At 42.5% G+C, this 16,398-nt stretch overlaps 1 protein-coding gene across 1 annotated transcript in view; it reads right to left on the bottom strand.

Annotated features, from left to right (window-relative positions):
• Positions 1-12,188: 12,188 nt before the first annotated feature.
• Positions 12,189-16,398, bottom strand: part of LOC148542885 (uncharacterized) — a 110,426-nt gene continuing 106,216 nt past the window's right edge. The window contains exons 8-9 of the mRNA XM_088460235.1: positions 12,719-12,858; positions 12,189-12,283 (exon numbers count right to left, since the gene is read on the bottom strand). Coding sequence (XP_088316361.1) covers positions 12,189-12,283; positions 12,719-12,858 — 235 coding nt within the window. The remainder of the gene's footprint in view (positions 12,284-12,718; positions 12,859-16,398) is intronic.

The raw sequence follows: 16,398 nt of genomic DNA on the forward strand, positions 1-16,398 counted from the left end.
GCCAGGTCCAATTATTCTCACTGACTGATGCTGGGAGGAGGCAGCCATGCCTCATCCCAGTTTCAGTCAATGAGGAGAAGCGGAGGTGGAGCTGGCCGAGAGGGCAGATGGGCCTGCCTTGCGCAGCACACTGCTGGAGGATGTGAACATGACTGGCCTAACACCATAGGTGCAGGGGGAGGGCCAGGCCCTGGAGGCAGTCCAGGACCCATAGCAGCTGCACCCCCTGCATCTACGGTAGTTACACCAGTGTGTCTAATTCTATCTTATGTATAAATTAATTTTTTACAGTATTACTGTATGCTGTGTACAAATTGGGAAATGTGATTTTAGCATGTACTAATAACACTATCAAGCCACATCTCCTGGTATTCACAAAGTGCATATGCTTCTGTGTTCTCCAGCTGTTAACATGGCTCATATTCTACTGTATTCTCCTGGTATAAACCTGGCTCATATTATATTGCTGCAGAGCTGGACACATCTTCCTATGTATTTAGCACATCCTCAACAATAATCAAGCCTCCAATAGAAATATTTTCAAAGTTGGCAAAACTTGATAAGGAGAATTTACCTTCCCTGAATTTAATTACTGATTAAAACTGGCACATTATTTCATATGTAAGGGAATTATTTAAATACTATACACATGCACAAAACAAACTCACAGAACTATTTTGCCATTGATAAGAAAAAACACCTAAAAGCTTACTGTAAAATTCCAAAACTTGGCAGTTAGAGATATAGGTGTCGCAGTGCGCCGGACTCCGGCACTCACTTACCGGGTCCGGTGGTGCTGGTCTGTGAAGGGGCAGCGGGTAGTGCATCACCGGCATTCCCCACTAGTCTCTGTTTCTCCTTTCGTGGTCTGATGCAGGCGGCCGTGGCTCCCTACGGGCGCACGCACCGACCTGTGTAAAATTTAAAGGGCCATACACATGCCCTTAAGTGATGTCACAGGAAGTGACTGGGGTAACCCTGCATATAAAAAGAAGTCTGTGGGAGAGCTCCAGTGTCAGAGTATAGACTCATTAGCATACTCCAGCGTTCCGTGCATATCCTGATTACTGATCCTGACCTTGGCTTTGTTTTTGACTCCGATTCCATTTGATCCCTGGCTCTGCATTGATATCTGGTTCTGACCTCGGCCATTCTCTGTGACCCGTTTTTGCCTGCTCCCTGGTACCATCTTGTCTGTTTGGTTTTAACCCGGCCTGTTGACTATGCTAACGTCTCCTGCACTCCGTCCAAGTTCACCAGCACCTTTATAAGAAAACCTAACCTGGGGGCCTGTCGGACACAGCCAAGTCCATACCTTCTTGTGAGGGTCCCTGGGAAGTACCGCCGGCACATTAGACTCCGCACCCCAGGAATAGGTTTAGCCAATTCCCTGCATACAGTTTGCATCCACAATCCATCCAAGAATTATGACAGAATACTCTGGCCCAAAACATGGATGCTGCTGGAAACCCATCTCCGTGAGACCTGCTCGAGAACATTCTTGCTAGGGTTGAGAAGCAAGAACAAGACAAGGCCCAGATTATTCAGTGTCTGCAGACCCTAATGCAGCAAGTTGTTGCTGTTCAATTGTCTCTGGTGCAGTTAACCACTCCTTCTACGGTGACTGTACAAGCTGCGGGGGCTACCGCTCCATTACGCATTCCGAATCTTACGTTGTATGATGGGGATTCCAAAGGCTGTCAAGGATTCCTGAATCAATGCTCAATTCAATTTGAGGTCCAAGTCGCAAATTGTCCTTCAGAGAGGATGAAGGTGGCCTACGTCATCTCGCTGCTGTCCGGTCAGAGGTTGGCCTGGGCTTCACCACTGTGGGAAAGAAATGATCCTCTGGTCAATAACAGCACAGAGTTTCTTAAAGTTTTTCAGAGGGTCTTCAATTAGCCTGGATGAGTATCCTCTGCGGGGACAGCTATCTATGCAGTTTCGAACCCTTGCTTCAGAATTAGGGTGGTTGCCACATTTATGCAGGGGTTCAGATCAGATCAAAGATGCATCCAGGGAATCACCAACCACTTTAGATGATTTAATCTCCTTGTGTATCAGGGTAGATCTTCGCAACAGGGAAAGGGCAAGAGAGAAGGAACTGTTCCGTTGCTTCACCTTCAAGCTCGCTCCACGGTTCACGGCACTGGTTGAATCTCCTGAAGAACCTATGCAGGTTGGGAAGTCTCACCTTCCTGTCTTAGAGAGGGAGAGGAGGTTCAAAAACAAGCTCTGTCTGTACTGTGGTGAACCGGGTTATCGTCTTTCTGGCTGCTCAAAACATCCGGGAAACAAGAATGCCTAACTGCTCAAGGGGTGGTCAGATTAGGTACATTTCAACACACCCCAAAAGCTGTACTATTCCTCAGTTTACCATCAATGTAACTCTGGTCCTTGGGAATTCCTCCGAGATCTCTAAAGCTTTCTTAGATTCAGGTGCCTGATGATAACTTCAATTCCGCTAAGAAGGTGCAAGAACTGTATGGTATATTCCGAGTGTACCTCTACAAACACCCTTATGTATCATTGGAGTGGAGGGGAATAAACTTCCCACAGCTACCATTCACTCTCGAACAACACAAATCTCCATGCAGGTGGGCGCGCTCCATCAAGAGCAGATAGCATTCTACATACTTCCATCAGCTGAGTATCCGGATATCTTGGGTCTATTTTGGCTCCACAAGCATATTCCATTTTACACTGGAAAGGACCACAAATGCTGTCATGGGGACATCAATGCCATGGGTTATATTTTCTGTCGGTCAAACTCCCACATCATGTTATCCTGAGTTCAGTTACTTCTTCTGGAGATCCTCTTCACATTCCGTACAGGTCCTTCAAGAATGTATTCTGCAAGAAGGCTGCAGAAACACTTCCTGCACGCAGGGAGTGGGATTGTGCTATAGACTTGTTACCCGGAAAGATGCCTCCCCATGGAATGGTCTTTCCTCTTTCGGTTTCTGAGTCCCAAGCAGTAGCAGAATATGTCAAAGAGAATTTGGAAAGAGGTTTCATCAGGGAGTCAAACTCACCCACTGTAGCCAGATTGTTCTTTGTCAAAAAGAAGGACTGGGGGTTGACCATGCATTGACTACCGGGGCCTGAACACCATTACCATCAAAGACCGGTATCCTTTACTCTTGATTTCTGAGCTCTTCAACGGAATCAAAGGAGCAAGGATTTTCACTCAACTAGATCTTCGTGGGGCCTACAATCTGAACAGAATCCAACCAAGGAGAAGAGTGGAAGACTGCCTTTAACACTTGTGATGGCCACTACGAATATTTAGTCATGCCTTTTGGATTAAATGATGCCCCAGCTGTCTTTCAGAAATATATGAATCATATCTTCCAGGACTTACTGTACAAATATGTAGTGGTATACTTGGATGACATCCTAATATTCTCTGAAGATGAAAAGAGTCATCACCAACATGTATGTGGAGTACTGTCCCCACTTTGGGCCAACCAGCTTTTTTGAAAGCTTGAGAAACGCTTCTTCGACCAAAAGGAACTAATGTTTCTAGGATATATCATCTTGGGCTCTTGCCTTCAGATGGACTCAGAAAAGCTTTCCACAATCAACAACTGGCCCCGTCCAGTCGGATTGAAAGCAATACAATGTTTTTTGCAATTTTTACCGTCAATTCATCAGGAACTACTCGTCCATCGCAGCTCCCATCACTGCTCTTATCAGAAAGGGTCAAGACACTTGTGTGTGGCCTCCTGAGGCAGAAGATGCTTTCCTCAATTTAAAGCAGTGTTTCCTTTCAGCACCCATTCTTAGGCAACAAAATTGTGAACAAGCCTTTTTCCTGGAGGTGGATGCCTCCACGGTTGGTGTTGGAGCAGTACTGTCACAGAAGGATGATGTGGGCAAGTGGTATTCCTGTGGGTTATTCTCCAGAAAGTTCTCTACACCAGAAAGGAATTATGCTGTTGGGGATAAAGAACTATTACCCATAAAGTTGGCCCTTCATGAGTGGCTTTGACTGTTAGAAGGAACGAAGTTTCCGGTGACAGTCTATACCGACCATAAATATTTGACGTATCTTAAAACAGCTCACTGCCTAAATTACCATCGATCCAGGTGCTCATTGTTTTTTTATCAGTTTAATTAGTGATTACCTACCGGCCGGGTAATAAGAATGTCAAGGCTGATGCACTATCCCGAGCATTCAACACTGCTAATGTAGAGGAGGTGAAAGAAGACAAACCAATTCTGGACCCTGCATGTTTTGTGGCGGTTACCAACTGGGTCAAAATCCCAAGGGGAAAGACTTTTATAGCTTCCGAGTTCCAGTCTAGGTTACTTCAGTGGGCGCATTCATCACGCTTCACAGGCCATGCAGGCATAAGGAAAACTTTGGAGCTAATTCTCAGGAATTATTGGTGGCCGACTGTCTGGCGGGATGTGTAGGACTTTGTGGCAGCTTGTCACAATTGTGCTCAGCATAAAGTTCTGCTGCACATGCCATCAGGACCCCTGCTTCCACTACCAGTGCCTGATCGTCCTTGGACCCACATTTCAATGAACTTTGTGACAGATTTGCCTTCTTGTCAAGGATTTACTACCATCTGGGTAGTTGTGGACAAGTTTTCCAAAGCTGCACACTTTGGGCCTGATTCAGAGCTGAACGCTCTGACCAGATAGCTCGCTCTGAATCAGGGCCCTCCTCCATGAAAATGGAGCGGCCTCCTGGCTGCTCATATAGCTGTGGGTGACCACCCACAGCATATGCGAGCGGCCACAAAGATGTCTTGACCATCGCGACTATCGGACTTGCGATGGAGACCCTGCGGTAGGGTCTCCCTGCCACAAGCCCTGGAGTGATTTTGGCTCTATCAGAGCCAAAATCACTCCCACTGACATCACTAGTGATGTCAGTGGGGCCGGCTTCAGATGGCAGGCGTTCCCATGGGAGCGCCTCCATCTGGCAGGCACGCCCCCAGCACTCCCACCAAAGGGAGCGTGCTGTCAATCAACATCGACAGCATGCCCCCTTTGGTGCGAGACCCGGAGCGAAGGAAAGCCCGTCGCTCCCCGGGTCTCACGCATGCGCATGACGGAGCTCCCTCCGTCGTGCGCATGCGCAGTGGGGAACATCGACCCGCTTGCGAGCGTACTGCCGCTCGTGAGTGGGTCTGAATGACCCCCTTTGTTCCATTAAAAGGACTACCTTCGGCTCCAGAGGCTTTTATAAGGGAGATTTTTCGGTTGCATGGATTTCCAAAGGACATTGTGTCAGATCATGGGGTGCAATTTACTTCCAAATTTTGGAAAGCATTACATAAATGTTTTGGGGTCAAACTAAGTTTTTCATCTGCCTATCATCCTCAGTGTAACAGTCAGACGGAACGGGTAGATCAAGAATTGGAAAAATTCATTCACATTTATGTGTCAGCCAATCAGGATGATTGGGTTTCTTTACTTCCTTGGGCTGAATTTGCTCATAACAACTTGTTTCATGAGTCAGTGGGTCATTCTCCAATCTTCATACAGTATGGGTTACGCCCTGCATTACCAGATTTACCAGTCTTTGGGTCAATAGCTCTTCCGGTTGTCCGTGATACAGTTAACGATTCCTCAATATCTGGAGGGATGTTAAGATGAACTTGTGGAGAGCATCTTAATGATACAAGATGGTGGCGGACAGAAGGAGGAGAAAAGTTCCTTTACTGTGTGCTGGTGACAGAGTTTGGCTGTCAACCAAAAATGTATGTTTATGGTACCTACAATGAAGTTTGCTCCCAGGTTTATTGGGCTTAAAACATCTTGGCATGCTTAAGGTTCCGAATGTTTTTCTTGATTCCCTTTTGAAACTGCTGGTTCTGAATAGATTTTCGAAATCCTGTGATCCTCTATCAGCTATTCCAGTAGATCATCAGGAGGAGTATGAGGTGAAGCAGATTTTAGACTCCACAATGTCCCTAGGCATAGTCCAATTCTTGGTAGACTGTAAAGGATATGGTTCGGAAGAGTGCTGTTGGGTTAAGGCCTCAGATATTCATGCACCCCGAATTCTTCAGAAATTATATCAGAAATGTACTGGCAAGCCACTTTTGGGGTGTTTGGTGCCCACCCCTAGAGGAGGGGGCAATATCGCAGCACGCCAGACTCCGGCACTCACTTACTGGGTCCGGCAGAGCTGGTCTGCGAAGGGGCATCACTGGTATTTCCCGCTAGTCTCTGTCTCTCCTTCCTTGGTCTGATGCAGGCGGCCGCGGCTCCCTACGGGCACAAGCACCATCCTGTGTAAAATGTAAAGGGCCATACACACGCACTTAAGTGACATCACAGAAAATGACTGGGGTAACCCTGCATATATAAAGAAGTCTGCAGGAGCACTCCAGTGCTAGAGTTTAGGCAACACAGCCTGTTGACTTCGCTAACATCTCCTGCACTCCATCCAAGTTCACCAGCACCTGTATAGGAAAGCTAACATGGGGGCCGCGACCTGTGTGTCGGACGCAACCAAGCCAATACCTTCTTGTGAGGGTCCCTGGTGAATACCGCCGGCACATTAGACTCCCCGTCCCAGGAATAGGTCTAGCAAATTCCCTGCATGCGGGTTGCATCCACAATCCCTCCAAGAGTTGTGACAACAGGCAAATGCAGACACATGGTTTAACAGGGTCATGAAATCCTGCCTCTAGGCCATACAAAAAAGATTGTTGAAATTTCAAAAATAGCCTGAACTCTAGACATCTGAGTAGAACATTTATAATTATAACATTATTTTGCTTGTCTTTTCATTCAGAGGACCATGGTTTACAGGGTTAAAAGCAGGATTTATATATACAGTCCATATATTTGATAAGTGGTCGGGGCAGGGCCCCCATGTTTTCAGAAAGTACCACATGAGGGGTGAGTGTGTGAGTGTGTGTGTATCATGATGGTTAAAAAAATGCATTATACTCTTTGCAATGACCAGATTACCATAGATTACAAAATGTATATTTATATAACACACACACACTTACTGTTGCCCAGAGGGGAGATGCAGCAGCAGGTCACTGATGGGGACTGGGAAAGGCACTTTGCATCATTAGGCACCACTATTTGTGGCGTAATGCTGCAATTTGCAGGACTGTGGAGAGGAGGCAAGGTCAAAAGATGCAGTTCTCATAAATTAACTAATATTAGCCTTGCACCCATCCCACAGACCTGTAAATCACAGCAGTATACCACAAGGGTGTGAGATTGCAATTATGGTCTGTAGACAGTGTAGAGGGGGTGATAAAGCTGTCTTCATCTCTGAAAAATAATTGGTCCATCAGGAAGGGTTTATGGGTACTCAGAAACCCACCCTGAATGTGCCACTGCTTCCTAGGACACAAACAAATTATAAAAGCAGTGTAATATACATTAATGTAAATCACTTTTATTATAATTTGTGGACACCTTGTTTGCCAATCCACAGCTTTTGTAGGCATTATTTGTGTACTATGGATGTTTGACAACAAAACAATGATGCATAGCTCTCAATATTGTGTACTCCATCTGTGATAAGAGGACATGGCCATGTGTCGTAGGTTAATTGGCTCCCAACAAAAAATTTACTCTAGTGTGCATGTGTGAACGTGTGTTAGGGAATATAGGTTGTAAGCTCCACTGGGGCAGGGACTGATGTGAATGGCCAAATATTCTCTGTAAAGCGCTGCGGAATATGTGTGCGCTATATAAATAACTGGTAATAAATAATAAATAAATAAATGTGTCAAGAGAACATGGCTAGTACTTTGAACACACTGCAATGCCCCTTGTCCCTTTACTTTTAATGCATCCATTTTATTGATGCTCTCTGACCAACTACCCAGCCAATTGGGACAATGCTAAATTTGCGACTCTTACACCAAAATTAAGACGGTCAGGATTTATAATTAATAGATCAATGTAGATAGATAGAATAAAAGCTGTTCAGTGCAGCGAGATAAGTGGAAGCCTTAGTATTCTCAAAAAAATAAAGACTGCGGAAAATCAAGTTCTTGCAAAGGCTACCAATAAAATGATTAAATAGAATCTTCACTAAATGTTACTAAAAGAATTGTTAATGTTAACTGCATTCATTATTTCTCTGAATTGTCTTAATTTATGTGTTGAATATTCAATAATAGATCTACTGTTATATTACCACTTGGTTAATTAATATGCTTATTATCATATTTTGTTATGGCATATTGCTCATATTTGTGTACGTATTTGAAAAATTATTTTTATTTTGTGTAAAAGACAATTTCATAAAAAATACTTGCTTCAAAATAAAAAAAACTGTTAATAAAAAAATTATTGTATGCCTGAAAGGGACTAAGGACCTCATTCAGAGCCGGTCGCACAGAGCGTGCGGTCGGTCTGAATGAGGGGAGGACGTCTTGAGTTTTCAAGATGTCCTCCTTTGCGGTGATAAGGCTGTGTGTTAACACCCACAGCCTTACGACCGCCTAAGGTGATGGTCGCGATGGTCAAGACCATCGCGACCATCGGGGCTTACGACGAGACCCTAGGGTAGGGTCTCCCTTGTCGTAAGCCCCGGAGAGCTTTCGGCTCTGTCTGAGCCCGAAGCTCTCCACTGACATCACTAGTGATGTCAGTGGGGCCGCCCCCAAATGGCAGGCATTCCCATGGGAACGCCCCCATTTGGGCTGCCACCCCCCCGGCCCACCTTCCAAACGGGGTGAGCTGTCAATCAACATCGACAGCTCGCCCCCTTTGGATTGAGACCCGCTTCGACCGGCGCTGTTGGTCGTAGCGGGTCTCACGCATGCGCACGACGGTGCCGGCACCGTTGTGCGCATGCTCTGTGGGGGGCCATCGACCCGGTCCGAGCGCATCGTCGCTAACGACCGGGTCTGAATGACCCCCTAAATCCCCAAGTTGGAGAAAATATGAAGTATATTTAATATATAGAGACTTTAAGGGTTAATGTTGTCCTCTAGTGTGCAGTCAGTTGATGCTAACAGGTGGGCATAATGCCTAAGTCTTCATAGAGGTGGCAGGACTTATTAGATATATTTACCAGTTTGCAGTTCCCATCCCACCCACTCAGTTTTTTGAGTGCAAGTGTTTGTTAATGTGAGTAAGCACAGCAAATAGGTCCAGTGGTGCTCAAAGAGGTAGTGTTGCTAAAGTTGGGATATTTTGGAGTAGCACTATCTAGAGAGTCTTATGGATACCACTTGCATGGGGACCAATTGATAAGTAATCAGGAATGGGAGTGCCCAGTTTTCAGAGTATAACACATAAGGGTTCAGGGCTTTGACCCCTCTTTTGTATCATGGTGGTTAAAGTATTGCATGATCCTGGTATACTGTTTGCTTGTGCTTGAATGCCACCAGAGTGTTTGGTTTAGTTTATAGTATAAGTAACTAAATTAATTTTAAAGAGATTACAAAATGTATTTTGCCTCAATTACTGTCTCGGTCAGTGGCGTCAAAAGGGGGGGTGCTGTGGGTACGGGCCGCACAGGGTGTCACCCTCCAAGGGGGTGACACCAAAATTAAACTCATCCCAACACCACCCGGCTCCTTCGCCGCAGCCGGAGCCCAGAGGCTGGAGCTCACTCCTGAGCTCCAGCTTCCGGCTACCACAGTGGCACTATGGGAGAGACATCATGATCCAAGTTCCAAGGAGCAGGCAGTCAGTCGGATGGGAGCTGTCAGATGCAGGAGCGGGGCTTAAGGTGAGTATGCTGGGGGGTTTTTGTGTAAGAGGCACTGGGCACATTACTATTGGGGGCACTACAACTGGTGGTATTCCTACTATAGAAGGCATTACCACAGGTGGACTACTTCTGGAGGCAATACTATAGGGGGCATTACTTCTGGGGGCAATAATATAGGGAGCATTACCACTACCACTGGGAGCACTAATATAGGGGGCATTACTACTGGGGACACTACTACAGGGAGCATTACTTTTGATGGCACTACTACAGAGGGCATTACTACTAGGGGCACTACTAATGGGGGCATTACCACTGGGGGCATTACTACTGGGGGCATTACTACTGGGGTCACTACTATAGGGTGCACAACTACTATAGGGGGCACTACTATAAGTGGCATTGCTTCTGGGACATTATTATAGGGGCACTATTATGGGCATTACCACTGGGGATATTGCATAGGGGGCACTGCATAAGGGGCACCACTACTGTGGGCACTACATATGGGGCACCATTACTGGGGGCATTGTGTAAGTGTGTCTGCTGGACTGGTATTGGGGTAGAGTTCGCGGAGCTGCACATCAATTTTTTTTTGGGGTGGAGGATGGGTTGTCAAAATGAGTTACAGCACTGGATGACACCAACCCCAGTGATGCCTCTGGTCTCAGTATCTTTATTTTAGTGTTAAGTTATATTGTTAAGGTTAAGACTGGTACATTAAGGCATTTATAATATTATTAGTTGATATTTATTGAATACAGTTAAGACATTTTTTTTTGCATGGTATGATTCTTGATGGGGCCACTATTCTGAGGAGACATTTTTCATAAATTGACCCAAAAATCATTATGTTTTTAGGACAAAAATGCAAGAGATCTATGATAAAATGATGGGGGATAAGAGATGGCAGTGTTAAAGGAATACGACAAACAGTTCTGTTTTAAGGTGACTGCTGCAGTAATCTGACTCTTAAAATTATTAATAATCTGGACTTTACTATGGTACAAATGTCCAAAACAGATTGGAACATTAGTAATAGAGAAATAATTTAAATATCATAAAAATAATAATGGCAAATACAAATAAAGAATGTTTTAATTATAATCAAATAATAATAAAAACACTTCTTGCAAATCTTGTTAATAGAGAGTTCTGGTAATTAATAATGACAGAACAAACTCTTTGTTGCCCATGTGAAGTATCAGCTTCTACAAATACTGTACCTAATGCTAGACATATACTAATATATATAATTGCACAGTGTATATAAGTGTGGCCTATATAAGAGTCAAGTGAGAGGCCTGAAAGACAATATAGTTGTACATGTAGGAGAAGTACTCCCTAACTTCTAGGCTACAGAGGATGGTTTGATAGCGACATTAATATACATTTTTGTAATGTGCATGTATCCTTGTTTTATTACATTCTCTTCATACCCACACATACACAAAACATACTTGGTGACACAGAAAGTAAAAGATCGAACTAAACTATCACTAATCACATTAAAAGTAAAGAATTGTGTTAAATTAAGTATAATTGAAATTAACTATATATTTAATTAGCAAAAACAGTATAGTTTTGACATGGTATGTACAGTAGCAACCTGTAGAGGTTTTTTTATTACAATAACCTCATAAAGAATACCATTAGCAACAGTGACATCTGCAGGTTATAAAAAAAAACAGAGAACATCATAACAATAGAATAAAAAAAATAACAAAATTATTTATGTTTCCCAAAGGGCACACAGATGTTCTATTCCCAGATACATAGACCATCTTATTCATTTTTTTATTTATTTCAGTACATCTTACATGTATTTTAGAGGCCAAAGTAAAAAGATGGCAAGATGGATTGTTTTAAAAAACAGTGATTAAATTAATTTTTACATGATAAATGCAAATATGTAATATACAGTAAATCAGATGGATTAAGCAAGAAATTCAGATTTTGTTCACAGAAAATGATTGCAATAAATATCTATGTAGTGAAGATCACAAGACTTCTCTATTGAAATTAAAAAATAGTAGAAATGCTATATTTTCATATGTATAATTCAGAAATTGCAAATATTTATTGGACTTTCTTGCTCCTATTTATGGTTTGCCTCAGATGGCATAGAAATAGCTTTATCATAAGATAAAGGTAGGATAGGGGGATCTGAGAGCCCTCCCATGTTTGAGAAGGCCTCCCACGTAGTTCAGCTCCTCCTTTTCCTTGGCCTAATTGTTACTAGTAAGCAGGAGCCTTCATCACAGTTCACTTCAATTAAATATTTAATAATTATTAATTATTTTCCATGTTTAGCTAAATAGATCCACAATATTTGATATATTTTAATTAAGTAATTGTAATCCTAAATTATTGGTAATGCAAAATCTAAATAATGTATACTTTAAAATAATAGTAGACACATGGCATACTGTATAACTTGTAAGTTTTTCATTTATTAGAAGTATGGAATTTTATAACTTGTTCAACTAGGGCAATATTTATTAATATCACAGAGTTCATGTAGTCATTTAGCAGCCGTTGCTTGCAAATAATCAAGCTGATGTAGATCCACCGCATATTCCTTGCAGCCACCAGTGGTATAGTGCATATGAATCAAATCTACAGGAGAAGAAATCATATAAGTTGAAAAATAAATAATGGGTCCAAGTGCAGTATATAAGGTCAATGCATTTTGTTGGCTATAATTGTGTCCAGCTTCCTCAGGAGCATGCAAGTATATGGTCTCAAATGGTCTATATATACCCAGTTGTTAATTATTTGATAAGCCACATGTGCATCACATTAGGAATAAACATTACCAAATTGTCCATTAAAACTAAAAATGTTTATACTAAGGCAATCCTACTTAATTCCACATCATTCAAAATTATAAGAATCAATCATTTTAAACAGTATTACCTTATACAAGTAACTGTATAAATCCCAATATCCAGGATCCGTTCGCAAGATCATTCCCAATCTCATTATCCGGAACTACCCTATCTCTCTTAGGATGAATGAACAGACTAGTTTGTTGTTTCTTGACAGAATCACGTGACTGCATGTCACATGTCCCAAGCAGACCAATAGAGTCCGAGATTTCAATATCCAAATGGGAGCCACAGAATACGATGTCCATGGAGAATATCACATCGGTTCCTATTGGTATGTGATCATTGTCAAGAGAAACATGACTAAACAAAAACACAAAGTAAACAATGAAGACCCTAGAGATCAGGTTGTGTTAGTCTAAATGGGTTTATAATGTATATAAACTAAAACCAAAACAATGGTATATGTATTCAAAATCTACTACTCCATGGTGTTAAATATTTATTATTATTTACAACAATATAGAAAAGGGATAAACCTTTCTAATTAGTCACAGCATCATTACTACCACTCAATAATCTATCTAGAGCATCCAATGACCACAGTAAAATAGCAAGAAAGGGAAAGGTTAACACCCCACAGTCTTCTATGGCCGTTATATAGATGATCTTTTTATTATTTGGGATGGGGATCTTCAGTCTGCCACTTCTTTTCTTGATTTTCTCAATTCAAATGTATTTAATTAACCTTCACTTATAGCAGGAGTCAGGTGGACTTCCTGGGTGTGACCCTTGGGACACACGGAAAAGACATTACTACCTCCAACTTTGTTAAACCGGTTAAAACCAATGCATACCTGCACAATAGGAGCACACACTCTGCCCCTTGGAAACAAAACATACCCAAGGGGCAACTGATGCAAATCCTAAGGAATTGTACCAATTTGTAGACTTTCTCTCTAGAGGCTAAGGAGATGTTGAGTGCCTTTGAAGAATGATGCCATCCAGAGAATTTATCAGACGATACATACAAAGAAGTGTATTCTATGAACAGACAAACCTTACTTGAAAACAAAAACATGATAAACAACAGGGACTTAATAATAAAAATAATAGGAAAGGGGAGAAGATAGAGATGGCTTCTGTGTGCAAATACAATAATAGCTCCTGTAAAATTATAGATATTACTAGGAACTATAGGCTATCGAGGCAAGATAATGTGTTACAAAATATTCTTTCAATTAAACCACAAGTTACCTTTTGGAGAAATAAATATTTGAAAACAATTTTGGCACCCAGCCATCTGAAAAGTATCAGTAAAAATGAGGATCGAAGAGCCTCAGGTTGACTGATGGAGAAACCTTCTGGCCTCTTTAGATGTGGAAAATCCCGTTCTACCATGTGTTCACACATGAAAAGGAGAACAAATTAGGTTTATATTCCTATACATGGTCGAAACACACAGGATAGCTACATTCATAAATTGTGACTCAAAATTTGTAGTGTGTGTATTAAGCTGCGAATGCAACCTATTTTATGTAGGTAGAACAACGAGGTCCCTATGGGTTAGATTTATGGAGCATCACAGGAATACCATTAATCAGAATAGATTACATAGCGTTTCACAACATTTTTTGGATAATAACGATAGTAACCTTGTGAGTCTATTGATTATAGGCCTGGAACTAATTCCCCCATATGGAATGTGGAGGCAATAGGTTTAAACAGGTTATGTTGCAGAGAGGTATTTTGGATGATAAAATTCAACTCCCTTCACCCAGATGGTTTAAATAAAACAATAGAATTGAACACAGTTATTCAACATTAGACCACGTTATATCTCATTACTGTATTAATGTAGTTTGTCAGACATAAATGGGATCATTATATCTTGAGTAATTAACATAGATATAGCTAGGCTTCTATACATATATGACTACAGTGTGTTAATTTTGAATGTGATTGGGAGAGAATTTCCACCATTTAACACTATATTGTGGTTATAGGAAAAATTGATACTGACTATCCTTATATAATGTTTTTTTCTTTTATGGATATGACTGTGGGGTATTGACCTTTACCCTTATTACCATTTTACTTTGGTCATTGAATGCTCTAGATAGATTATTGAGTGGGAGTAATGATGCTGTGACTAATTAGAAAGGTTTATCCCTTTTCTATATTGTTGTAAATAATAATAAATATTTAACACCATGGAGTAGTAGATTTTGAATACATATACCATTGTTTCAGTTTTAGTTTATATACACTATAAACTTCCATTTAGAATAACTTGACCGGTCTCCATTGTTTGCATTGTGTTTTTGTTTATTCATGTTTCCCTTGACAACGATCACATACCAATAGGAACCGATGTGATATTCTCCGAGGACATTGTATTCCATGGCTCCCGATTGAATATTGAAATCTCAGACTCTATTGGTCTGCTTTGGATATGTGACAAGCAGTCACGTGATTCCATCAAGAAACAACAAACTAGTCTGTTCATTCATCCTAAGAGAGAGAGGGTAGTTCTGGGTCACATGAATGGGAATGATCATGTGAACGGTGTCACGGCCAGGGTATTTCAGCATGGTGCTAGGCGGATGTTACCTGTGAGGTCATTGTGGTGCGGGCTGCCTGGTGGTGGAGCTGGTGTCTGGCGGGGGGCTTTGGCTACGCGCGTTGTTGTGCGGGCCTGTTGTCACTCTGTGCTGGTAAGGACTGGCGGCGTCTCCGTTCAGTTTGGCATGGGCGCCGCCATTTTGCCTTCTGGCCATGTGATGCGGCTGGCCAATCCTGGTGAATCACATGTTCCCTCCGGCCAGTAACAGCACGGCATGGGGTATTTAGGAAGGTTCAGTGCCTTCCTTCTTGCCAGTGCAACGTGTATCTCAGCCTAGCTGAGAGGGAGTTCTCTGTGCTTATCCTGTTCCTGTGAAATTCGCTGTCTGCCAGTCTGCCTGTCAGCTCCTAGCTTTTGCTGGACTACCCCGCTTCCTCTACCATCCTTGCCCATACCTGAGTGCCTGAGCCTGCTGACATCCTGCTCATTTGCCTTAGTTCACTACCTGCATACCTGGCTTATTATTTTCCTGCATCACTACCAGCATACCTGGTTGATTATTCCAGTCTCACTACCTGCACACCTGGACAGTTCTAATTATTTCTACTTGGACATTAACCTATTACTCCCACCACAGAACTCTAGTGCACGTTTATATATTCCTGGACTTTTATTTACTGCCATATTTTATGTCTACTCAAGCACGTATTAAAAAACCTAATTTTATATTCAAACCCGCTTCTGTGATTGCTCCTGCTACCACCCCGGGTCCACAAACAACCCAGAACATAACAGTTTGCACTGGCCCCATGGAGCCGGCCACGGATCAGGAATCAGGAGTGGATTTGTTCCAGTGCATTTCTGGTCGTTTAAAAAAATCTGGAAAACATGCAGCATAAGATGGCTCAATTCCTGCAAGAAATGTCTAAGTGACAGGATAGTTTGCAAACTTCCTTTTCTACCACTGGAGTACCAGCAACTACATCTGCATCAGAGTCTGGGAATACAGGAAGCAGATCATCTCCCCGCTTACATCTTCCTTTACCAAGTAAATTTGATGGCAACCTTAAACTCTGCCGAGGATTCCTAAATCAGTGTGACATGCATTTTACCCTGCAGCCTGACAACTTTGTAACTGCAAGAACTAAAGTGGCTTATATAGTCTCTCTGTTATCCGGCCAGGCCTTGGAATGGGCTTCCCCACTCTGGGAGCGCTCAGATCCGCTGCTGGATAATTATGCAGGCTTTGTGTCATCCTTCAGGAGGATTTTCGATGAACCTGGGCGTACTGTATCAGCATCATCAAACATGACACTGAGACAAGAGGTCCGTCCTGT

Source organism: Taudactylus pleione, unplaced genomic scaffold, assembly GCF_031769625.1.
Source record: "Taudactylus pleione unplaced genomic scaffold, aTauple2 ptg000007l, whole genome shotgun sequence".
Classification (NCBI taxonomy): Eukaryota; Metazoa; Chordata; class Amphibia; order Anura; family Myobatrachidae; genus Taudactylus; species Taudactylus pleione.